The sequence below is a fragment of the Bombus bifarius genome, unplaced genomic scaffold (genome assembly GCF_011952205.1).
Source record: "Bombus bifarius isolate JDL3187 unplaced genomic scaffold, Bbif_JDL3187 scf7180000008058, whole genome shotgun sequence".
Lineage (NCBI taxonomy): Eukaryota > Metazoa > Arthropoda > Insecta > Hymenoptera > Apidae > Bombus > Bombus bifarius.
Window position 1 is genome coordinate 345,114 of NW_022884422.1, and position 27,230 is coordinate 372,343.

Below are 27,230 nucleotides of genomic sequence, written 5' to 3' on the forward strand. Positions count from 1 at the left end.
ACGAAGACCATAGGTGAAATACACGATAAGCAATATAGAACTTAGCTTTTTCAATAATTTTGATTGCCATAACATTGGATATATCTTTGATTGTTTACAGAATTTAATAGATTAAAATGTTATTTCCTTTCCTACTATCCTAGTCACTAATTGAAAGCAAATGCCTCTTCAAATATAATTAACGCGAACACGTTTGAACTGTTCTTTTGTGTATTTCAAAATAATGTTACTTTTGCTTTATTTCAGATTTAAATACAACAGTGTTGAATGTTTCGTTTTAATATTATCGTCCTGTAAAAAAGCAGCTATGCGTTCGAAAGAATATTGCGTACTGTAAAACAATATATAAAGATGAGAGAATATAATAAGATTATTTTCTGATCATTCTTTCGGAAGAGTAATACGCATGCCTGAGTTATTAATAATCTTTTATATATATATAGATTCTCATGTAACCATCAATCATAATAAAATCACGAGAAAGCTTCAAAAAGTTAGTTCCATCGCAAGAGGGTGAAATCTACCCTTCGAATAGAAGTCGTATCGATGGCACACGTTCCATGTGTCGATTTTTCCATAACAATGAACGCGTTCGAAGACGCGTCACGCCCCTTACGATAGTATCTGGAGGCAAAAGGCTGAAAATTCCCGCGGGATAGTAAATCGCATCCCACTAACCCATTCTAATCGGTCGAACAGCAGGCCTAAGTAATGACTAATGACCGGGCCACATTAGGGGATGAAACAGTGCGCGTTGTGGTTTACGGTGGCGCAGCTGATCGGTACATAACTTCGCACTTCGACCCGCATCGTTTCTGTGCGTTGCATCAAATCCGGTATGATATGCTCGTTGCTTGGAACAATGAGCATCCGTTGTATAACTAAACGGCAATTTATGCTTGTACACGTTTGCATAGGAAAGTAAATTGAAAGTGATATTGAATCGTGGGGTAGTAGATCTTTTATTGTAGAACGTAGACTAAAACAATGAAACCTGGAAGTACATCGATATGTGTTTAGCTGTAATTTTTACCGTGTCTTTAAATAAGCAACGTGAATTTATAAATATATATAATTTGTCAATCACGCAAGTTCCATCTCTATACGAATAATTCATAAACACTTCTTAATGAATATTATATGACGGACATCGTTCAGTATTTTCCGGGATTGCGTACACCGTTCATGCATTCAGAATTACGAATGTGTAACGAGCAGATAATATTCCAATCGCTGGTAACGATAATCATTCGATCTAGTTAATATGAAAATCCACAGTCTGTAGTCATTATTACTGTTTTTTCCATGCTATATTAACCAGATAACGCGGGACAGTAGCCATTATTATTGATTACACATTTAATACCTGTATTACGATGCCACTTGATACCACAGATGCAAATAATCTCTATAATTATGCAAATAATTTGAAGAGTATAAATTGATCAAACAGATCGCTAATCGACTAATAGAAGCATATTTATCTATAAACGTTTCAACTCCAGAATTCTTTCAATATCAGACCGTATGGAGAGCACACTGGAAATATTTCATCATCATATTTGCTGATTTCATACTGTCGATGTTAATTAGCGGCTAACATAGTTGAAGAAATAGTAATTTCTTAAATTCGAATATAAAAATTATCTCCTAATAACAGATGGTATATCTACGAAGTCTTGTAAACGATTAAGAATATATTTAATATTGCAACAATCGACATTAAATCCTTAGAATATTCGAAATGTGTTTAAAAAATGAATAGTTTTAGATAACTAGTAACAAAATGGTATCTGATCGATAGTGCGCTGAGTCCTAAAATTGTTTATCACATTCTGTTCCTGTGATCTTCATGTTCTAACGTAAATCCAAACTTGCCACGAAACAGACGTGTCCGCCAGCTTCTATACAACAAACTCTTCGGTCCGTGCACCGAAGATACGCTCGTTTGCAATCCGCAAATTGATAAAACGTCGTGCCAACAATATGGAAATGTTGCCGGCCGATTATTTATGAACGAACAATCGAGACAGTCGATGAACTAGCGCGGTGAGGAAGTGGTATCGGTGACACGATAACGCGGACCACCCTTTTACACGTTGGCGTTTTTTAATGGAGTCGACCGAAAGAGGGATGGAAGTCAAAATGGAAATTTCGCGAGGTAGAAATTTCGTTCGTTTCGCGTTCGTTCCTCGGGTCAGAGAGAAAAAAAGCCCTGGTTCAAGTGTTTTCTAGTATTTCAATTCGCACGTATACTCTTCGACACACGGCGCGCTGGAAAACAAGCCAGACGACGATAAATCGTTGCGCCCAGCCAGACAACGAACGTAAATTGTTCGCCGACCCGCCGATACAAAAATCTGCGCCCAGATCGAACAGAACTTGCCGATAAATTCTATAGCCTCAGCTCCTTTCTTTCTTTGTTTCTATGTCCTGCCTTTCGCCCTTCTTTTGCACAGTAGAAAGCCGATCTTGCGCGTTCTTGCGTGTTATTAAAGGCATAGGGGATAGAAGAGCAAAAGTATTAAAATAAAATTGCTGCCTAGTTACACGTACATAGTAAATCTTTGCTGAAACATTTTTGATAAAGTAGCTATGGTGTAGTTATGTTATGTAAAGTAAGATTCGAATATTTAAAGAGAGTAAAAGGAAAATATAGGTATACAAGAATATTCTTGTATCTGTGTATCTTGTACCGATACTCATATGAGTATCGGTAGAGTTGTGTATCAAAAGAGTTCAGATTACGCACTAGAATAACGAGAAATTAGAAGAACATAATTGAGAAGTTAAAATGGCAAAGAATGTAACCAAGAAGTCACAAGTTTTTATTAATTTTATACCATTTATCGTTTGAACGTTATTGATTTTCAGTAAAATTTATCTTCACAGATTTAGAAGGAGATTAAACAGAACAAAATTTATTTAGATTCGTTACATTTATTTACTTGTATATTATACGGTAAAAAGTTTGTTTATTCGTTAAATTATTATTTATCATTTCAACGTCCCAACCCTAGAAAGAATTTTTGAAGATCAATGACCTTCTTCTCTTGTATGACAAATTATATCCCAAAATCTATTTTAAAGTTAAAAAGGCTCTGATCTGGAATCGATAAAAGGGTTGAAATCGATCGGTGTTTCCGACTAGCGATAAATCGCCGTTAATGACACGGCTTGTAGCTGGAAATTTAAACTAAAATCCGGAGATCGTCGGTGGACCGTACGACCCCACGTTATTTCGGCTATCTCGAAGCCGCACCCCGGCATTCGCGGAACAACCATCGTCGCCCCCGCGCTCTATACGCCCGGAGGTTTTTATCGAGAAGGGTGCACTCCGGGGCCCCTTTAATTAATGGCGAGACGCACACACGCCCACCAACCACGCTCAAGAGAAAACAGGGATGCCACTCGTATAGACTCGTTCCTCGCTGACGAATTATGTATTTGGAGAAGCATCACCGCTTCCTGGGGGTTACCACCAAGGATAAAAGGGGTGTCGTTACTGACCCACAGAGGGACGTGCCCTCGTTCGCCAAATTTGACAGAATTTCCGGTAACTTTGCATGCGACAGGTACTCTCATGGGAAGAAGAAATTTATGTAACGTTGGATCTTGTTGTCGAATTTAAAAAAGCATACGATTGTAGACTGGACATTTATGCAAATTTATATTTTTACGGATATAATTCAAAAGTGGAACATATGTGGAAAATTATCTAATAATATTTTTTTTTCAAATTTGCCATGAATGCACAAAAATTCATAGTCTATTTATATTAGTTTATACGATATTACTAAACGTTAGTTGAATAAGTTATAACTTCGGAATAATTGAAACTAATTATGAAAACAAATGAACAAAATTAGAAGAAGCGGGAAGTGAATAGAACAAACATGACAATGTCTCAGCTTCGATGTTTATGTATTGACGAAATAGAGAATTGTAATTTCCTCTTGCTCGTTAGGACAAGAATTTATTGTGCATTAAATTCATTAAATGAAAGAAAGAAGATATAGCTATCTTCCTCGGGGTGGATCTTTGCGATTCCCTGCAATATCATTGCACGCATGACCGAAGATGAATAACCACAAAGAAAATCTAAATGATTGTCATTACTGCCCTACCAATTATTCGACGAGCATCATCCAACCCCTGTTTATGGTGGGGACAAAGAGCAAAAACATCAACGTAGATAACCTAACCAATGACACGCCCTTATTTACGAAATATACGATTGTTCGCCAAAAATGTTTTCGTAGCAGGTGGCCATAAAGTGATATACGTTTATTGTGATCAGATATTTGTCCAAATATCAAAGGCAAGCACAGAGAAACTCTGGTTCGTTCGAAAGTTATTCAAGGTCATAACAAGGCCGTTTGAATAATATTTATAGCCATTTCATGGTTGAGATTATTGAAAATTACATCAATATTTGAAACATTTTAGAGCCATTCAAAGTCGTACACTTATCTTAAATAGGACCATTCAATCACACTATTTCAGTTCCACCTCATAGAATATCAAAAGACGTATCTATTGTATTTATATCCATTCGTATGGACCTCGAATTTAAAATAAACGAAAAAACCATCGTCATAGTGTACGAATTAATGATATACCATCGTATGTACTCACAGAAGTCTGCATAATGCAACTTACGTATTTCAAAATTAAAAACATATATAACACTCCAGACCCGAACAAAAACCATGATTCAGCTACTAAATAATCGTCTATCAGATGCACTGCCAAATTGAGGAAAACAGCAGAATCGCGTGATTTACATCGACACGAACGACGACAGAATTGGAAAGTGCAACAACTTGCAACTTGCGATGTAAAAAACGAGCCAGTATCGCGCAACGGTGCTCGCTAAAAGTTATTTTATTGCATGCCGCTAATCGTCGTTCTCCTGTACGCTTACAAGTCGCCGAGAGTCGTTTCATACTTTCACGCGTAGTAAATACGATACAGTACAGCGGAAAGCTCTTCAGCGTTATCATCGCTCGACTCGTTTCTTGTTCATATTCACCGAGAGACTCGGTTCCGCTTTGCCGTGCAGAGTCTTCAGCGAGTCCTCGCCGAAATATCAAATCTCGAATTTTCCTCCTGTCGCCGTCAACGTTTTCCTTCCTATCGTAAAAGTCTCGTCACGTTTCCTTCCCGACGTGTAATTCCTGTATTAAGAGCTGCTCTCTTCCTCTCCCCTGCCTCTTTCTCTCTCTTTCTACGATTTACAGAAACGCCACGTTCTTTTGATCCTCGTCTGCGACGCTTACGTTGTTTGCTACGCTTCCTATCTCGCTATACGGAATTCATTTTCGTAAAACATGTTGGCGAAATCTTATTTTGGAGCACTACGACTTTGTGACATATTTTTCTTATTGTAATAATATGGTACTTTTTGACGAGTAGAATGCAAAAATCACAGTTTCAAAGCGCGGAAGTTTTTATCATAAAAGTTGCGTACATAGTTGAAGTTTATGGCATGAAAGTTTCAGAAATGAAATGAGCCACGTAATCGGTTCGCGGTAAACATGAAAAGATGAGAAGGATGTAGGGCAATGTTTCCGAAGTCTCGAATAGCACATTTTTTTAAATTGATCGAGTCGTTTACAAACATTTACAATTGTACACTGTGTCAGCTTGATTGATCATAGTACGTGAGGAAACTTAATCCTTCATTTCATAGTGCATCGCTGATGAGAATATTCTTCTTCTGTTTCAGGTATGTATCTTCCAACCATTCGCTACTTCCTACAGGAACGTGAGTAGAATAAAGAAACTGGTTAACGAATACTACTTTCTATTCTAAAAATTTAAAGTCCTTTTTTATTTCACGAACTTCAATGAATATTGTCAAATATATCTTATCGAGCAACCAACATTTAACCGATAAGTATCTAACGATTGAGCATCACAGGAAAAGACACGATAAGTTCACTCTTATTGATTTCTGTACACGAACGTTACTTCTCATTCAAAAAGGAATATTTCGCTAAAAGTGCAATACGTCAAGTTGAAAATTATATTTGGCCAAAGATACTTATAGAAGCCAAAGATACTTATTAGCGATAATAATTATGATTTTAATTCATATCGTACGCAACGTCTCAATTAATCATCATCGATCACCGCTGATCCTCGCTCTGTTTCCAGAGGACAGCAAATCCTCTGGCTGAAGTAGATCGTTATTAAACAGTGGTTACAGCAATATGGTTGATCGATTTTCAGCAGGAAACAAATAAAGCCGGGTGGGTTCCCCGGAGTAAAAAGGGAAATTATTCAAAGGGCTCCGCCCTCTTTGTTCCCCCCACGTGGACGTAATACAGGGCTACTTGTATACGTGGGGTTTGCGGCAAGCACTGGCATAAGCACAGTGCATATGGGTATCGGAAACGTGCGTAGATCACGCGGGATTATTCGGACACCCCCTCAACGTGGCCTAAGCTCCGCTGGATGCATGCTAATTGCCATGAAGACGTACACAGCAGCGCATTATGATGAGCATACGTCATTGTTCCTGCCGGTTTCTCTCGTACATTGTTATGCGTGGAAACGAGCCGTGTGTGACTTAACACGTTACCGGTTGCTCGTCGTGTTTCCTCGCTGTTTTCGCGACCCCCGTGTAACAACACGCATTTTGCGTGTCTTGAACTTTAGCTTTGTCACGTTGCATCACTTTTCTTCCGGGAATAAGATGTGCAGAAACGAATTTTAATAACTTCTGCACTAACAATTTTTTACCGCATTAATAACGCTCATCACTTCCCTGGTATATCGTATATTTATCCGTTTCTTTTGGTAAATATAAATACATTTTGGAAAATTATGGTGTCTTTTTGTGTTTTTTGTTTGGCTGATTTCCCGTTGTCCACCGTGTCTGAGTATAACGCTTTTTAGCGAGATAACATGATTTTTTTGAAATTTATACATTTGAATAGGTGTGAGGTAGGACTGAGGAGAATAACTTGTCTTTGATTTTCTAGACAGTTGGCATTTTAGGTTGGAAGAATTTTCGGATTTTAGAAGCTTTGAATTTGAAGTGAAACCAATTCTTAGGATATTGAACGTCGAATGTAGACGTTTCAGCGACTGACATATGTATGAAACGAGACTCATTTGGTGAATTTCGCCGTCGTGAACGTTCCGTCTTTCATATGTCGGTCGACCGTACTGGTAGAAAAAGGAAAGAACAAGGGAGGCACAGAATCCAGCTGTTCGAGCCGTCCTTCGAGGGTGGCATGCTTTCGAAGCAATGCAGTGAATGAAAAAAAAAATGCACCGTGCAAAGGAATGAACGTGCCGGGATCGAAGATCACAAAAATATGAAAATTCCATACTTCTATCTTGTCAAGATGATATTTAGCGTAAATAATTCTTCATTTGAATTCTTCATTTTAAATTCTTGGATATCGATCTTTTATTTGTCAAGTTCTGGGAGAATTTTTTTTTTTTTTACTAAATATCTTAAATTTGTCATAATCAACATAGTTTTCCTTATCTCAAATTCTTAAATATACGATTTAGTCTTTCTTCAACCAAATATCCACCGTTTCTCATATCACAATGTATGTATAATCAGCATAATTCACGATTTATTTTCTTTTAAATTTGTCACAGACGTTCAAGGAAACCTTTCTCTCCTTATTTTAAATCCTTAGAAACACAGTCCTGCCGTATTCTTCAATTCCTACGATCTGTCGTTCTCTTTGACTAAATATCTGAATCGCGTCCACCGTGACTTAAAACCACCCTTTTTCTCTGAAACACCCTAGCTCTCCCATAACTTCCAGAGATCAGAGAAGAACAAACCGAGTGAAATCCGACTCAACGCCGAATAAAATTCCACTACGACTACGATGTCTTATCTCGTCTAATTGTATAGCTCGAGAAGATCCAGGCAATCTCTCAAAACGGGAAATGCCAGGCAAATTCCGCTTTCTACCGAATCAGGCCCGCGTACCACGAAACGTTGAACAGTCGACAGATAAGAGGCACCGGAGCTACCGGCTTCTCTGTATCGATGATACGGAACGGACAGAGATGAGAACAGAGAAGAGGAGAGAAACAAGAAAGAGAGAGAGAGAGTGAGAGAGGGAGGAATGATGACGGGGGTATAGAAGCACCTTTCATCCTGGCCGGGGATCGCACGACAGTAGAACTTTCCAATAAACGTGGAGATCTCGGCTTTGTGACTGTTAGAAGACAGATAAGGTATGCCGAGGAAGGGTCCTTAGCAAGGACTTTCGTTGAGAGGCGGCGCATATTAAATTGTTTGCCTCACAATGTCGCCCTCCATGGATCCTCTTGCCTGCTCGCCATCGGGATATTGGCAACCTGTTAATATACTTCGCGGAATGGCGAAGCAACGGACGCATCGATCGAACAGGGCAGTTTCGCTTTCCTTCAGAAAGCAACGTGTATTTATCATCGTCTAGTGTTGTTTCTGTGGTCTAACGATACTCCTGATTGATCGTCAGTCCATCAGCAAATTAATAGAGTTATTGTCTCACGAGTTATTTCACATGTGAAATCTTGTGATATAAATATTTGATATTATTACAATACTCGTTAATTATGTCGACACTGTAAGATGATATTTTTCCTTAGTTTATATTAGTTTATATCTTTCGATCTCTGGTTTAATATCAGAGAGTTAGAAACTTCATTCGTTTAGTTTGAAGTTTTCTTCTTTTAAAATGTGAATGACATTGCATCAAGAAATATAGTGTGTCCGTGTCAAAATGTATGTGTCTTAACGACGGTTAATTTCGACGAACGCGTCAAGAGCTTTTAAGCTTCTCATCGCGCCAAGTCTTTGACAGCTATTTCGCCAACTGCTGCTACTCGTTTCGCGTCAGGTTTGCAAACTTGGTGCATGTCGACGTAACGAACACCGCTATCCATGCCATTCAATTTAATTCTCAAAGTAGCAGCTCGCAGGGAATAATCCCACGAAACAGAATTCCTCGTTCGAAACAACGACCGCGTCGTTCGCCGTCAGCGATTTGTAAACGTCGTCAAACCTCAATATCTCTGACCCCAGCGGCTTATATTAAACGCGGCGGACAGCGAAAAATTCCCGTTATAAATATAAAACGCGGTAACGCCATTTTACCCTCCGACGAAAATTCTAGCAAATCACGGTGTTCGAATACTCCGCCGTTAAAATAAAATTCACGTCGTTCCGTAGTAAAACGCGCGATAATAAATCACGAGGATCGATTATTTCGTACGTGATTGATACGCGACTATTGTTCGTCGATGAATTTTCAAAATAATGGCGGTTTCTATGAGGGGCAGATGATGTGAGCGCAATCCCCTAATCAGTTTTAAAATGTCATAAAGCGGATTAACCGCGAAGGATATCGGGGGTCAATCGATGTTATGAATTTATTAGAGGATAGGAAACGAGATTACGAGACCTTAATCTAAGCGATTCCATAGCGACCGCCTTCATACCCTGTTTACGTAATTACCAGTGTCTTACGAGGGAGTGGATTCTGATGAGCTTGAGCGATTTAGATCGCTGCTTGGCCGAGTTGCTTTTACTGACCCTAATCAACGCAAATCTTGCTCGTCTACCATCTACATGGTTTTTTATAATATCATATGTATTATTATATCGTATCGAATTTTATATTCGAAATTCTTTTAAGTTACCCAAAACAATTAGAAAATTGCATATATTGTTTGTACATTTTTATCTAACGATTGTCTTAAGCTTAATCTTTTTTTGTTGTGTAACTAATAACACGTCAATCTATAAAACTTTCAATCTATCAGTCTATAAGACTGTCTCATTTCTGATCATTTGATTGATCCAGTAGAATAATTCACAATAGAGGTTGAGTAAATTATTGGACAAAAAAAATCAATACGGATTTCGTAATCGAATTTCGTTGTCTAGTTTGTTCATTAATTGTCTAAAAGGAAAGCTTTTACAACTTCATAAAAGAAAATCCAAGAATGAAATCAAAATCCCAAACCACAAACTTTCTCGATCACCAAATACCACCAAATGATAGAATCATTCATGATAGAGATTGAGTGTACTTATTCAAGAAAAATCGATACCGATCTTCTAATATAATCTCGCTGCCTTGTTTGTTCGTACAAACTAGAGATTTTCAATTAGTCTTTCGCTATTAGATTTTCTATTGCGAAATACCTAAAAACGACACGCTATAAATGTACTTCTACAACTCCTTAAAAAAAAAGACTCAAAAATGAAACCAAAATCTCGAACAAGAAACTTTCGTAACCATCAAAGACCGTGAAAAATTCTGATCCTTAAAAAAACCTAAAAAAACTACCATCCGCGTTACCATCCTCGGTCACCACCACCACCACTACCACCACCCCTTTTGCTTTAGAACCAAACTGCAAACGCAACAAAAAGGAAACGTGAAAGAACGAAGCAGAAGAAAACACCACGAAGAGGTATACGTAGAAAGTTTTACTAGCTTTGTCCAACGAGAATCTCGCTTCTTCGTCGTTTTTCGAACATGTAAGAACAGGAGGATCAGCAGCGCTGTTTCACGCGCTCCACCGTGCGTATGCACGCGCGAGCCACGCAAGCGCACCGTTGAAAATCCTCCCCAAGGGTTGGAGTGAGTCAGACACACGGCGAAGGGAGGCCGTTAATCGGCGATAGGCAGTCAGTCGGTCGGCAACCAGCGCGCCACACGGACGTCAGCTCGTGTTTTCGCCCCGTTTCACGCCGATCTTCGTCGTCGTCATCGACGCGCGTGACACCTTCGCTCGTATCAGCTACCTCTTCCACTATAAGAAAATATTCTTTGCTTGGATAGTTTTGAACAATTTCTTAAATGTCCTATCAATGACTCTTATACTTTTATTCTGCGATCTTCTAAATTGCAACTTCGAGAACTTGGTGCATGCTTAAATAAGGGATGAATAAATGTTGGAATATTCTATAGAGAACTTCGAATATTCTATATGTAGACTTTACTAAAAGTTTCCTGAACTCTCGATGCCTGAAATATCAAAGTTTTAACTGGCAGTGGAGGTTTAAGTAACAGTTGGCGAGGTAGTTAATCGAAAGAGAAGATCGATCGGAGTTTTGAAGGACAGAAGGGGTGGCTCGTTGTCTCGCTGTCGGCCGCAGCGACGTGCGAGTATCGATGTCCAGTGAACACGAGTTCGTATGACGAGTACCGTCTACCGGGACATGACAGTGAACGGACTGTGTAATGGGAGTTGACAGGCGGACACCTGGTACGTTCGAACGATGCACAGAGATGAACGAGAACGTGTTCAGCTGATGGCCGATCCGAAATTTTACCGATCCTAATCTAGAAAGATCGTTGCCTTACTCGCACTAGAACGTAACTCGCTTTCAACCGCGAAATCCTCTACCTCCAGATCGTGATATATCTTTTGTATGTATTTTTTACAAGTAAGCGAACCCACGAGATCACTCATCAATCATCCAAAACACCATCGCGAGCAAGAGTCTTCCAGGAAGTTAATTCACCCTCCTATCCTTCCATAAATACCATCAACTTTATCAACGAGATTCTGTTTTAAATCAGAAATCGACATATGCGATGAATTTCTAAACAAGTCAAAATTAAGAAGAAATTCTCGCAATAACAAAGATCTCCACTTCAAGAGATTCTTCTTTTTGGAGAAAAAATTCCATTTACAGAAAAGATCCGAATAAATTCATAACAGAGAGAAGCGTTCGTGAGCCACGAGGCTCGAGCAACGACACGAGGTTCGTCGATCGAGCGGTCGCGTTGCAGCTGCAACGATTTCGAGACAGCTGCGACGCGCTTCTCCAGAGGGTGGCGGAGACCGTGGGGAATCACGAGGACGCCGATCATCTGCGAAGGTGACAGGAGAAAGACCAACGGGGAGGGTGGAGGAGACGAAACATACAACGAGGCTGGAAACGAAGGAGGTGGAGGGTGAAAGTGTCGACGACAGGAGTGGTGGTGGCAGTGGTGTTATCGGTGACGACAGTGGGACTATCAACGAACACGGCGACAGTCGTGGGCAGAAGAATAATAACGGTGGTAGTAACGGCGTTGGTAGCTGCGTTACTAGTGGTGTCAGTGGTGGTGGTGGTGGTGGTGGTAGTGGCGGTGGTGGTGGTGGTGGTGGACTATCGTGTAGGGGTAGTACGTTACGACTTCTAAGGGGACTGGTGGAGGGCCCAATAGGCAGGGTGGCCGCACGAGTGCACCGTTGGGGAACAGCAGGAGGGGTCAATCCCTCTGCACCCTCAGGACGGGAATGTCCCGGCGGAGAGGGCACCCCCCGTCGGAACGTCCTCGACGCCACGAAGAATCGCCGGCTGATGGGCGCCAACCTCACTAAGCAGAGCAGGGTGAGTCGCTCGAGAGGGGTGGCCGTGCGAGCTTCTTTCGATTCTCGACCCGTTACCAACAACACGCGTGCTGCGTCCAGCCTTCACTTCTCCTTTTTTTCCTTCCTTTCTTTCTTCCTTTTTTTCGCTGGATAATGAAGCAGTATATGGGTTAGAACGTGAATGGGGAATATAAAGGTACATTTATAGATCGATTGTTTAAGAATTTGCGGGGTTGCATATGGTGCTTTGTGCGAATAGAGCGATTCGAGGTTAAGGACAGTGTATCGGGTTCAAGATCGGAGCGATGGATATATATTTGGAAAATTGCGATTTTTCTTTTGAGACATTGAAGTTGAGTAATTTTGGATTCGTTAGAAAGTATATCGTATTACGAGTAGCATAATTGCATCGTGATTTTATACTTTTTATTGTCTCTGGAGCATTCCTTGCGATTTTAAAAACGTTTAGTGTAGTTTTGTTTGGAAAATCATATACTTTCTGTTATTCGTACGAGAAATTGAAACTGATATCCACTTTGTGATGAATCTAGAAGCAAAGATAAATTACTTTAGTTACAACGATTAACCGTATATTCGGCGCAATTATTCTCCAGTAAAAAATATTTCTTATTTCTTCTTGCCACTTAAACTCCCCGAATAGAGCGGTAGAAACGTTGAAGAGGAAATTCACATCAACGGTTAAAGCGACCACCCATGCCCTGCAAAGCCATCTAACTTCTATTAAACTACTATCGCATAAAGCTTCCATATTCAAGTAAAGGACATTCCAAGGCGAACCAAAACACCATACAAACGGAAGGCATAATTCATTTTATTATCGTTACACGAGCAAAACGGATTATCTTTGAAAGTTCCAGCGATGAAACATTTTATTCGTTGCTGGAAACTAGCCGGACCATTCGTTCTGAACGCCAGGAAGAGTTTCGCGGCGAATCGTACCGTTGAACTTGTTTGGATATTCGTCTCGCGCTATAAACGACAATCGGGTAAAAAGTTTCGTCTGGCTAGCAGGGGCATAACCGTTGTCCCGTAACAAAACCGTCCTGGCTAGTTTCGTAACTTCTATACTTTCGTAACTTTTTACGTCCCTCGATTCGCGTCCTTTGAAAGAGTAGCTGCTGTGGCCGTAGAAAAAGTCGTACGATAATCGAACGGAACCAGCAGTCTTTTTTTTCGACGACGTATAAAACTGGGAAATGTAGAAGGACGTTAAAGCGTGAATTTTCAAGCAAGAGAGAAATTTCACGATAGTGGTAGAAACCAAGTTTTTAGGTCAAATTGCTAAGTTAAAGGGGAAGCGTTTACGTTTCTTGCGTCTCTGGCGCTTCGTAGTTTCTTTATAGTTTAGAATATTTCTCCCCTGCGAGGGAGCAGCATTGAAGTCGCGCACACCGCGGTTGTAAAAACTCGAAGTGCGCTATATTTCTGCGGAGAAGAAACGTTCTTTTCTGAAGACTGAGATGAAGTTTGGATTAGTCTTTCTTATAACTATAAGGCCGAAGGGTTGTTTAACTTGAACTTCGAAGAAGAAGAAATGGTGAACCATTTACTTTCCCAAAAAAAATATTTCATTCTTACGATCGTTTCTTTATTTTCGCCTTCGAATATCTGTAATTTTCTTCTTTTCTGCAAAATCGTAGAAGCGATGATTATCCTTTGAACTCGATGAAAAACCTGTGAAATTGTTTCAACCGTCCAAGATCCCGTTTCTTTGAAGGAAAAGAAGAAACACAGTCTGTTCTCGTCTTAGAAAATTGATATCACCGATTCTGTTAAAAGAATACCGTTGTTCGACAGTTTCTCGTTGAAATCGGAGCACACGGTAGCTTGGAGGATAAAAATGCGAGGCGGAAGAGGAGAAGGGACAAGAAGAAAAAGGTAACGAGGAAATTCATGGGCCATTTAAGCTCTGCCGCAGGTATCACGCGTAGATATCTGTGCCCATGAGAGACACCCATTCACCGGCCGCTTTCCGTGCCGATGAATGAAGCATTCATGCGCCTCGTGCGTTCGTAAAAGACAGAGTTTACTTTGACGATTTGAATCACGCCCGCTGAATCTCTTCCGATTCAGCTCACACAAACCCTCCACGATTTCTATTCATCCGCTCTTTTCTCTCTCTCTCTGTCTTATGATCAAGATCGTCCAAGTAATTGAAGATTGATTAACCCGAGCATCGCTAATGTCAGTACCTACGGCGTTACGTCTTTTAGAATTACTATGATTATTGTGACGATTGCATATTGAGAGATATCGAAAATTTATGTGATTACAACCTTTGAGTTGTCTTAGAAGAGATATTTGATTTTCGTGAAAATTAACAAATTCGACAAAGAAAATTAGGCAACATTGAACGACAAAATTAATTTTCATAAAGTAAATTTCATCCTGCGAATTTTTATTTTTATTGGAAAACGGTTTGTATCTTAGCAAGGAATTATATAACATCGTAGGAATATTGATAAACATCGCGAAATATTCTTAGATTTTTCAAACACGTAGAACAGCGAGAAAATCAATTTTGCATACAAAAGATCCAATTTGACTACGAAATATAAAAAATATGTTTGTTTGAAAAGGTTAAGGATGCTGCTACAGGAAAGAAAACTATTATTTATACAAACTTTAGTACTGTGATGAATCCATGCTTTTTACATTTCATGATTATCAGCCCATAATATCTACTCTTGGCCTTACAAGTCAATTGGAATGTAGAAGAATAACTCAGAAACGTTCTATTTTGTCACAAAGTGTTTAACGTGCTTATAGACTGCCCTGAAATCATTAAGAATTTCAAAATCAATGTTGCTGCTAGAAGAAACTTGCGATATCATACCTTATCCTAAGATCTCCTTCATATGCAGTGTCAAATCGTTTGGGTATGTTTCTGGTTTCAATCGCATTGCGTTAAATACGAACATTGCACATCCATCTATTATTATATTTTCTCAAACTTAAAAAGCAACGAAGTACTTTTTGTACCGTGCCTCGTCTTAATTCATAATTCTATTATAACTTGTAATCTGTAATATAATATTGTATACTGTAATGTGTTTGCTCGCCATAAATAAACTGAAATTCAAATTGAGAAAGGAAATTTTAGAATCAAAATTCTACACGATATTATTCCTCCATGAATCACCGAATTTCTCCAACATGTTCAAAGAATTTCTTCCATAACCGTGATCCGCTATGCCCAGCATTCTTGTTGTAGCAAGCCGTACGATTCACAAATTCTCTCGAGTAGAATACCGGAAACGTAGCCGCGGTTCGCACGGTGCATACCGAGAGGAATAGCCCCGTATATCTGTTGGCTAATTCCAGGATTTTCAACGAGTGTACGAAACTAGCGTTATCATCGTTAGCACACGGATCAATGTAACGACGCGTATCAACGCGGTTCACAGCGATAAATCATGGTGAAAGCAACCCCTAAATAATACGATACCGGGAGGCTGATTGTGCAACCGCACGAAACTCGACGAATTCGTGGAAAAACGTCGTTGACTGGCGTTCATTTTGTAAATGAACGGGACCACGTCGTTTGTAACTCGTGCAACGTCGTGTCGAAGATCGTAAGTTACGGTTCCTTTATCGCGGTTCGACTAATTACCGATCGATCGCTAAAGAACGCGTTACACTGTCCGGTCGAAATGGAAAACCATGAAAATACGAGAGAAAGGATTTAATTATTCTTCACCAGAGGCAAGGTGAATTTGCATTTGGGTTCGTTACTCGAATTACACTGAGGCATGCTCCACGATTACCGATTCTTTTGATAACCGCCGCGAAATTGTTATACGGTCGGTAATGGTTATATGGAAGCTTTTGTACCAGGCTGGATTTTGGAAGCGAAATTGCATATGCGGATAATACGAAAAAGTATTAATGAAAGAGACGATGGAGTTTTAAAATTCGTAGGATTCGTTGATCTGTGTGACGCTTCTCGTAGATTATAATAAAATAGAAAAATTAATATTGAGTCACTTTTTATACGTTCATAATATTATGTAAAGTAAAATTATAGATCATGTAGCTCCGTAACGTCTAATAATAGTAATAGTAGACGTAATAATACGAATATGTTTCATCTATTTTACAAAAAGAATTAATTTTATGTGCTATATCGTGTTCACGATCTTGTGTCACAAAATTATTTTTTACTCTCTCTCACAAAAAATATAGTAAGACTATACCAAGCTGTAGAAAACATATAACTGTACCAGACAAAAGCTAACCCATAAAATCTGTACTATCTGTTCCTCGTTGACAATGGAGAACGAACAAGTAGAGTATGCAACGACAGTAAAAAAATTGTTCACTTACGACAAAAGAAACAAAGGAAATTGCAGAATCATCGTTGTACAAATAATCGAAGCCAAAGAATTTTTCGTTGATAATAAAAACTAAAAAAGTAGAATATACAAAAAGCGAAAGAGAAAGGCGATTCGTAGCCATAACGAACACGAATATTAACGCGTCCAACGACCCAACTCGCTCCTATTCGCACATCGATTCGCTTTAGTAGCCTGTAGACTCATACACCCTGCAAAAACTGCTTCAAATCATAGCCAGCATTAATCGGCGCTGTTGCAATGCGAATTTTCGCGCGAATGCACAATTCGATGAATCGATCGCAAGTTTGTCGACAAACAACGACGTGAAATCCGTCCGTGAAATGGAAAAGTACACAAGGCTCGTATGCTGCACCGATAATGCCGAGGTCGAGAGGTGTTAATTATCTTGTTTGCACAGTTGTGCTCGTACCGCGATTGTTTGTCGTGGCTACCTTTGATACGTGTCCGGTGTTTGACACCAGCTTTTATAATTCACATCTGCGCCACGAATTTAGCTTCTTTTTCTGTTAAGTGAAACGCGATGCGTGGAATCTTTGTTTTCGAGAGTAATTCTTTTTGCAATTCGAGGATTGTATGGATGTGTACGGTGTGTTTGATAATGTTTGAAGAGAAAAATTGATTTTTTTCATTTTTCATGATCTTATAGATATCTATGTAGTTTTGATATTTTGATTTGGACAAGTCATTGGTATTTGTATGAAATACATATGTTATTTTTCTATTCTTATTCCATAAGAATAACTAATAACTCTCGTAACTCTATTCTTGGTTTCTCTATAATTCATGTTTCTAAAATAACGACGATCCTATGTTTATACGACATCGTCATAAGAGAAAAGAAATTCGCGTTTTTATAATTTCTCTACTGGAAAACCTCGCAGAATGACATTTGTACCGTTCAGGCAATTATCAAACGCATACTAAAGACAAAAATACAAAATCCATTCGCTAAAAACTGGGTCTTCCAAATTACGTCGAACGACTCACCACAGGCAATCAGACGATGACCAACTTCGTAACACATCCTCTGTCATTTAAAAAGGGCAGATAATTGACTCGATACGTGTCGTAATAAAACAACTATGGCACAGTTACGTCCCCATAGGGCAACATTCTCCTAGAAGGCGCGAAGGAGCCTGCAAGATTTATCGCGATTGCTTTCCCAACGACGAGAGGTGAGGATCAGTGGCACGTGACCCAGCTATCAATCCCTTTGCGCCACGACCACTCACCTGCCTTTCCAGCTTTTACTTTCCCTCTGAAAACGACGATCCCCTCGCGTACAAGTAGCTAGAAATCCGATCGTGGCCGAGAATTTGCTCGCATTCTGAATTATTCAGCCCTCCACGCGTTTCTCCAATACGCGTACGCGCTATCATTGGCGAATCTCATTAATAATTTGTCACTCGATCAACGAGCCCTCGAAACATATCGGGAACCCTTTTAACTCGAGCCAACGTCGACGGTCCAACGTGGAGGTCCACTCGCAGCTTCCTCGCGGCTCGCACGTGCTTCGAATGAAACGAACGCGTGCACGCACTGAGTCACCGGGGACTTTGAACAGACGCGACGCCGCGTCCTGCCCGCCGAAAAACCAAGAATACTAATACAACGAGGTGAATGGAAGAGCTGCGTGGCTAGGTTGCGAAGAGTGTGTCGCTTTGCGTTAAGAAGGAAATGTTCCTGGGACGTATTGGTGATAGAAAGATGGGATTCTCGAGATTTTTGATAATTAAGTTCAATTAGGAATATCTACTTATATCACGAGACGAATGGGAGAGCTGAGTTACGAGAAGAGTTTATCGCTTGTTGTTAGAGGAAAAATGTTCCTGGGGTGTATCGGTGATAGAAAAGTGGGTTTTGGAGATTTTCGATAACTGAATTTATTCGCATTTATATTAAAAATATTTAAATTATCAGGCGTATGGAAAACCTGGGTTGCGAGGAGTGCGTCGCTTTGTATTAAAGGGAAAAGCTTCCTGGTACGTATTGGCGATAGAAAAATAGGACTTTGGAGATTTTTGGTAACGAAAATTATTCGTAGTTAGATTAAGATTGCTAATATTATGAGGCACATGGAAGAGTCACATGCTTTGAGTGAAAAGCGAAAGATTATTGCAACTTATTGGAACTTGCGAAGTGAATTTATTCGTAATTAAATCGAGAATGTTAATACGATGAAGTGAATTGAAACGTTGTACTGTGTTTAAGAGATTAGCGAATAAATAAGAAATTTGGAATTTTAAGGCGAATGAATATAATTACCGAGAGTATTAAGTTAGGAACGGAACTGGATGTTAGCGGAAACATGACAGGCTCGGAGCTAGTTGCTAATGAATACGTGAAGGAATTAAGTTGGCTCGTTCATAGTGCAGAAATGGTTTGACTTTTTATGGATAAAATTAATTGCATCATTATATAAAGTGTTTCGACACATATATATTATGTTATGTCCATATTTCAAGGAAGAAATTTCGTAGAAGGTATTAAGGAGGAGTGTAGCCTAAGTACTACAAGCTTATATAGCATTATATCATGTTATGCGTATTATAAGGCTGGCAAAGAAGAAGGGATGAACATGAGAAATAACTCTTTTGTGATTGATGATGTAGTAATCGTATTTAAGGAACGGGTATATAAATGAACCTTTCCGTGATAAATGATCGAGTACAAATGTTCGAGGAATTAGATTATGAATCATATTTTCGTAAAAATTAACATCAAAGATTTCATATCTATTTTCCAAGTTGTGACTACAGCCTAGAAGAAGAAAAGAAAGAAAGAAAAAAAATGTCGGTCGATGTAAATAAAACGTGTACAAGAAAGATTGTTAAGACGGTCGAAAGCTTGTTAATCTATCGATGAATCCTTTCGATACGCCATTGAGACAGCTCATCGCTGAATCTCGTTAGGAACGTAAATTTTTTACGTGACGCACGTGTCTCGAATGAAACTCACATGCGGTTATCGATCGACGTGCCCACCTTACTCGTTGTGTAAGCAATGCCGTTCCTTTTAGAATACGTTAAGCTCTCTCTCACGGACACTGCTACTGTATTCCTTAATTTTTGCTCCCTGTGTTCCGCAATTTCAATGCCTCGCTTCGTTTCCACACGAACGTGATTTTATCGAGAAACCAAGAAACAAAGTCTCCGATATATCAGTTACAGTGAAATGTCGAACGCTGTTCAACCTGCAAAGAGTTAATTCTTCTGAAACCACATACCTGATCTTAATGAAATTGAATTCTGTAAAATTCAAACGATCCTTCTAAATAATCATCATTATACAATCGCTGAAAAGTGCACACAAGTATTGTTATTTTTCGATGGAAACACCTTCCAAACGATATTATTTAACGCTTAAGAGATCGCATAATACGCGTAATAGCTGAAATAGTTTAAGCAATCATCGATGTGTCACCAACACAAATATTACTTTTCTATTGAAATCTTCTAAAACAATATCGCTTGTGATATAATACACTATCATATATTATTTCACGATAGCATAATAAATCTTCCTCAAAATAATAGAAAGGTAAATGATCCTAAGCCTTTGAAAAATCTCTACATGAAACTCAATACGAAAGCTTTCCAGCTTTTATATTCGCATCCATTTAAATCCTCTTTAAATTATAGAAAAGACAGAGTTACGAAGTCAAAAGTAACCTCGGTTGGCCTGTGCTTCCTTCAAAGCCTTGCAATGGCGGCGTTTCCGTCGACTGGCAGCCGAAAAAGGACAAGATCGCATTACGTCTCGACGAGTGGCCACCCCCCGAAAAAGAAGAATAGCACAACGAGGGAGAAGAACGTTCGTCGGGATTTAAGGCTCCATAAATCCGATCGAAGCATCCCTTAAGCCCCGTACGCGGTGGTCACTCGGCTTTTACCAGATTGTATTCCGCGATATCTCCCGTTTCGACCCTCGACTAAACGCCTTTCACCTGACTCCGCTTAATGGACCGCCACCTATTTCGATCGCGATGACTTTAAGCGCGGCCCGGTTTAATTCTCCGCTTGTGTTCGATCTAGAGAGCGTCGAATTTCCTGCAAGATTGAATTTTCTTCGTCTGGCAAACTACTAGTGAAATCGGAGGATCTGAAAGATCGAGACAAGGGAAGATAAGAATGCTGTAGTATTCGGTGTTCTTTGTAGGATTAAATGAATTCGGGGATGAAGAAGAGGTTTGACCGGGCTGTAAGATACAAAGCACGTTTGATTCGTTGTCGTAGTGTAGATTAGATTTTAAACGATCGACACAATTCATCGTGAATATGTACAGTGAATTAATCCTGCGCGTAATACGCGTTTATGTGTCAAACTGGATTTCCTTTCAACGAGCAAGAAGACTGTCAAATCCTCCCGTTTCAAATCGGAACATGGCAGACAGCGTAGAAGATATGCCAAATATCACGCATCTTATATTTTTCTCAAACTTAAGAAATATTTCAATGATAAAACAACGCGATCGTTATTTGTAACAGTTGGCAAGCAATTGACCGAATTGCTTTGATAACAAAAATTTGTAAAACGCTCAAACGAGGTACAAATCTTGACTGAGTTACGTGCAAACCTAATAACAGTTCCAATACTCGAAGATATTTAACCTTCCTGATATCGAGAGAATGCTTCGTAATAACATTTATCCTACCCGTCTCTTTTCTACAAAAATCTAAAAGAATCCAAACTCGAAGAATTTCATTTCGACAAATAGATCAAGCAACTTACTCTCTGCAGCCTTTCAAGGAACTCGGCCTGAGACACCGGTATGTCCTATCCGACGAGAAAAAAGCGATGTGGTCTTTTCCTGGAACGAACGTATCCACTAAAACCTGACAAACAAAATAACGGAATTCCGAGGAAATTTCTCGAACATCCAACGAAATTGAAACATCGAAGAGGCCGGGAGGACGGTTTAAAACTCGTTTGGTTGGAGTTGGGACCAATACGAGTGCGGTTCGTCGCGCATTTTCCAAGTTCCACCGGTTCTGGCAATTTATTATCGACGTCGATAGTCGCGGCGGGCACATTGAGTTAAATCGCGTGAAATACTGCTTTCGGCACATTCGTCGAGCGCAATTATTGATAGGACAGCCAGCGGATTCGCAGCAGAAGCATAGACGAAGGCTGTAGCCGCGCTCAGAATCGAAAGGGTGCAATCAATGTACCGTGCAACGCTTCGATTTAAATTCATGAATAATTCCTCCCAGCGGCCAGGCCGAAGATCGACGAGCTCCCTTCCATTCTCTTCCGTCTTTCTTTTTTCTTTTGTCTTCCTACGCCGACCATCCTGGCTTTATCGGGTCGTTCTGCTCGATCGGACCGAGCTTAATCAAGAAAATGTTCGATACCCCCGAAACTTTCGTGGTTGTCTTTTGGTTCTTGGTGAAAATAATGTGGTGGAGATTGTGTCGTGCAAATTCAAAGAAGCTTGCATATGGTTCGAGTTACGAATAACTTGAAATATGATCGGAACAATCATTGTATAAAAGTCAGCATATTTGACCTATCTCTGTTTAACGTAAAAGTATTATAATAATGTTTCATTTTAATATAAAAAACAAAGGATACTTGTGAACATTTTTTCTATGAAAAATTCAAATCCTCTTGCGTTCTCTAAATACTATTTTACATATTCGCGTGATTTAAGAATATAATAAGAATACATTCTATATATTTAAATTTTCCGCAAATGCATAAATGCATAAACGCATAAACATAATCTTCGTAGTAACAAGCGTTTGAAACTTTGTCCCATTTTCTTCTACACGGACATGCATCTATCCTTTCATGTGCCATTCAAGTTACAAATACTGTCAATTAACGCAAATCTTAATTCCAAAATTTACAAAGAAAAGGAAACGAAGAAGATCGAGCCATTAATCCACGATGAATCAATTCAGGTTCGTTCCAGTCGATAATCCGAGCGAAATTAATTCCAACATAAAATCCTCTAACACGAATGTCCATCTCTGATCGAATCAATCGCGCAACCGCGTAAACAATTCTCGTTCGATTTGCCTTCCTCCCTACTAGCCCGAGTTTTCACTCTCCAATAGCCGAGACTTCCCACTGAAAATAAAATCGAAATCGACAAATTCTGAACTAACGTGACGTCGCCGGAAGCCAAAGTCCCATTGTCGATATACACGAACATTTTCTAACGGAAAAGAGATCGTAAATAGGTCGTATTTGCCTGACAGACTACTGTCCGATATTTTACTTCCTCGGCAAACTTCTTTCTTCTTCTTTTTTTTACGATTCATTTCGCGTCCTGTGGAGTCGGCGATAAATTTGCTCGCTTATGCTCGTTCGAGTCGAAAAGCGTTCACGATGCATAAAACTCAGCAGAGTCTTGAAGGGGTGGAAGCAGCATTGAAAATTATCATGAACGAGGGGAGCGAATCGCGTTCGCCTGATGAACATCTGCAGAGATAGAGACATGGATAAAAACGTGCACGTTTCAGTGCATCCATGATGAGATCAATGGTCTTGAAGTGAAATAAATTTGCACATGAATAAGGGTTCTTGATGATCGGTATGGAGGGCAGTGGGACGTTGCTGGACGACGCTGGAGAAGAACTGGCTCAATGGGGATTGAATAGATTCGCTCGAGAAGATGAAGGGAAATATGTACTTGTGTTTACTTTCATTAGATGCTTGATTTTTCTGCGTGAAAATTAAAAAGATGTCTCCAGAGCGGGAACAAGAATCGTTACGTTGACTGATAGAAAACACTAATTCGTTTGTTACAGAGAGAGGCTACGCAACGAGATGTGGAACGCGAACGACGACAACGAATGGAAGCCGAAGCTCGGGTACGCGAAGCTACGGCTGAAGCTGAAAGAGCACGCTCCAGGGTTCATCACCTTCAGAGAGAACTGGCCAGGTAAGAAAACATTCTATATTATATATGACAATTACAGAAGAATGATACGTTATGTACACTTTCGTTAATTTTCTGATTTCTATATTATTTGATGATGAAAGGTAAGATAATAATATAATGTACTTTGACATAATATGATTAAGGAGAAACACAACATATTTGATCTGAAAATATAAGTCATTTATTAATAGATGATAAATTGATGAAGATTTATGAAAATATTAATGGTATACCTAATACATGTATAATATGTGATAGCCAATATTTTTTGACAAATAAATATTTTTCAAGAGAATCCAATAAACAAATTTAATAAAAAGATAGTTTTGGTAATGTATTTTTGGTTAACAAAGTACTGGGTTTTAGCATTATTGTCATATAATAAACAGAAAATGTGACCCATCATATTTTTCCCATAAAATGTTCATACGAAAATTGAATCAGTTTGTTGTGGATATATTTTTTATTAATATCCTAAAAATTCAGTCTATAGATTACAAGATACCAGATTTAAAAACTATTTCGTTTATCAAAATCTAGTCGAAATAAAAAATTCCAATTTCATTGCAGTATCGATTAATTTTTTATTTTCCCCGTCTGCAACGTTTGTACAACACGTTCAACCAATTTAATTAAAACACGTTCATGTTGTACATAGTAAAAAAACGCTTGAACCAGCCCTATGGAAAAATACATATGCATACGGAATATAAATTGGTCTACTCGAGTTCGAAGCGAATACGTGCTTTCAGTAATTTTCTATCTATTTCAAGTGTGCTCGTGCATCAACTACATTAATTGAAAAATCCCCCTGTTGCCAATTAAATCTAAATTCTGACCAAAATTAACTTTACAAATATTTTGACATATATATATACGTAAATATATTTATACATAAAGTGCAGCATAACGAATAACGCAAACTTAATATGCCATTCCATAAACACTCACCCCAGAATTTTATACAGAGTGAAAGGTTAACCCCTCTGACCTATTTAAGACAAACAAATACGAATACGAAGAGCTTCATGTTCTTGAAGCTTAACTATTGCGAATTATGAGCATAACGAAAAATTACATAATATGTAATAAGAATAAAAATATTTTGATTCGTTTAATTCTCTATTAAAGTCATTAAAAATGTAAAAAGCTTTACAGACATTAATTATATCGACGAATTAGTTACGATACAGGAGCGACGAGATACGACGTGCTGGCCGTTAATTGAATAGATTCATCAACATAGAGAATTTTTTAAAGCGCAGTATAAAATTACTACGAAGCGAGGAAAACAATAAACTCATAATTCGTCGACAAATTCAATTCGGTATCTGCGGTGCTTTCGAAGAAGATAGCTTCTAATACTTTATCACCCTATATATTCTACCGTCAGAAGAGAACAAGGTCTCCCGTAACCCTGGGAGAGCACAACTCGGTGCAACTTCGTTTATGCAGGGATCCACGTTTCCCATCGATAGACAGGAAAAGAGAAACCAGGCCTGCAAATCGATGCGGTTGCCAAACATCCGGTAATAATTCGAGACGCTTGTTCGACATCGATTTCTCCTTCCTTTGCCTTCCTCTCTACGTAAATGTATCTATACACGCGTATATATGTGCATGTGTGCACGGGTTCGCGAAAATCGCTTATTTCATCGAGCCACAGACAGCGCTTTATTTCCCGTGCACAGCTCGCCGGAAAAGTATCGACTCGATATAACGTATAAATAATGCGACCGCGTTTCCCACGCAATAACTACCGGATTTCATGGTAAATCATCGATATTGGCGTCCTTCCAATAACATATCTCGAACCGGCCAAAACCTCCCTCGCGAACGTATTATCGCAGCGTTGTATCGAGATTACAAGTTTTCCCTTCTCGGCCAAACTACGGTGCGAATCGAACGCGGTGGGCTGCGGAAATTTTACCTTGGCTAACATTTACACATTTGTTTCACACGATCGTTTCACCGTGCTACGTAGATTAGCGTTGTGTCCGCGTTCATCGAACGTTTCGAGGGATTCAAGTGTTTGCACGATGCATCATCCGCTGCTCATGGAATGTTTCGAGTTTTTAACCCCATCGTTCGAGGGTTGCTCGAGCATAGTTTCGATATACGAGTATTCGAAATAATAATAATAATTACTGGTATTTATCGTACGGATAACGTTCGTTAATAAAATTAAATACAACGAGGAATATATACGCGTCTGCTCATAAATATTAAGACTGTTCATAAATGGTAATAATAGATTTTTTATACGAGTAACATTCTTTGATGGAATTAAATACAAAGAAAAATGTATACATCCCCGTTCAGAAATATCAAGGCGCTTGTGAAAATCTAAGTAAATCTGAAAAATTATTAGGGAATTATCAAAACATTTGAGGATGATATTTCATTCGAAACGTTAGACTATAAAAAATCTATATATTCCATATTATAATAAGAATCTCATCAGTTTAATGTAATAAAATTAATTCTCTTCTTTTCTCTCTGTATATCTATCTTCACAATTTTGACCTTGGGAGTAGATCGTAATAATATGAAAAATTGTTGAATTCTTTCTATTGGAATAAGGTTTATGGATAACGTATGCCTACGAGATAAGAGGTCGGCGATAATTCTTTCATATCGGAACCTTTCTCGATGACAAATCTCGCCGTCGGAAATGCTATCAACCGGATATATTACACCGGATATCGGAAGCTGGTACTGTGACGTTAAATCATAGTGGTTGTTCGTTTTATTGAAGGATCACGTTCGCGAACGAAGTTGGAAACGTTGTCTTCGAAGATTGTATTGAATGTAAGACCTTTAACCTTTCGCTGCGTTTAAACCGTAGAAACATTAATACTATTCTACATCATAGACAACGTATACATACGCCTTTAACAATTGATATTATATAATAATATTATTTAATATTTCTATTAGTTACTATCTATAAATATATACATATTGAGATATGTATAATTTTGTGTGCTAGACTAAATTAGCCGCGTAGTAGTGACACACGTATGTGAATGTGAGTGTATGGAAGTATGTGTGTGCACAGCGTCTCGAAAAGCAGATGAATGTAATTGTTCCCTTAGCAGCGTGATATAGAAGAGAGACAAATAAAGATGAGATAAAGAAAGTGCTGAGACGCGTGCAAATGTGTATCGACGAAGATCCTGGGAATCGTTTATTAAATAAATCTAAAACTATTTTAATATGAATTCTAAGTGTAACCGTAGTGTTCCTTTACTTTTATTTCGGCGATTAAGATCCACAATTCTCAACAATACATATACATACCCAGTCAATTTAATCAGATTTTATCAAAAAATAGGTGTAACATCATAATTCCTATCAAATACTAAACTCTTACTAAAATTGAAAGTCGTCCTAAGACTTTTATACAGAAATGTATACGTTGTCCGTAGCGAAGGGGTTAAGGATATTCGATAATTGTAAAAGAAAATTACAATATCGTACAAACTTCATATAATCTCCAGTACAATGTGTTCGGGTCATTTTACCATTAATCAAACGATCTTATGTAACGATTTTCCTGTATCTTCCTATGTCTCTTATATTCGTGATCAGTGATAAGAGATAAATTAAAT

At 38.8% G+C, this 27,230-nt stretch overlaps 1 protein-coding gene across 9 annotated transcripts in view; it reads left to right on the forward strand.

The window, feature by feature from the left end:
• LOC117208264 overlaps nt 1-27,230 on the forward strand; it is a 392,468-nt gene that overhangs the window by 325,822 nt on the left and 39,416 nt on the right. For 8 of the 9 annotated variants that reach the window (XR_004487654.1, XM_033449295.1, XM_033449298.1 and 5 more), the window contains one exon: nt 23,483-23,616. Coding sequence is in view for 8 of the 9 variants with exons in the window: in XM_033449295.1 (XP_033305186.1) it covers nt 23,483-23,616 (134 nt within the window). In the remaining variant the exon portion in view is untranslated. Of the gene's footprint in view, nt 1-12,131; nt 12,365-23,482; nt 23,617-27,230 lie in introns of those variants that run through there. The other variant, XM_033449302.1, reaches the window with a different exon arrangement.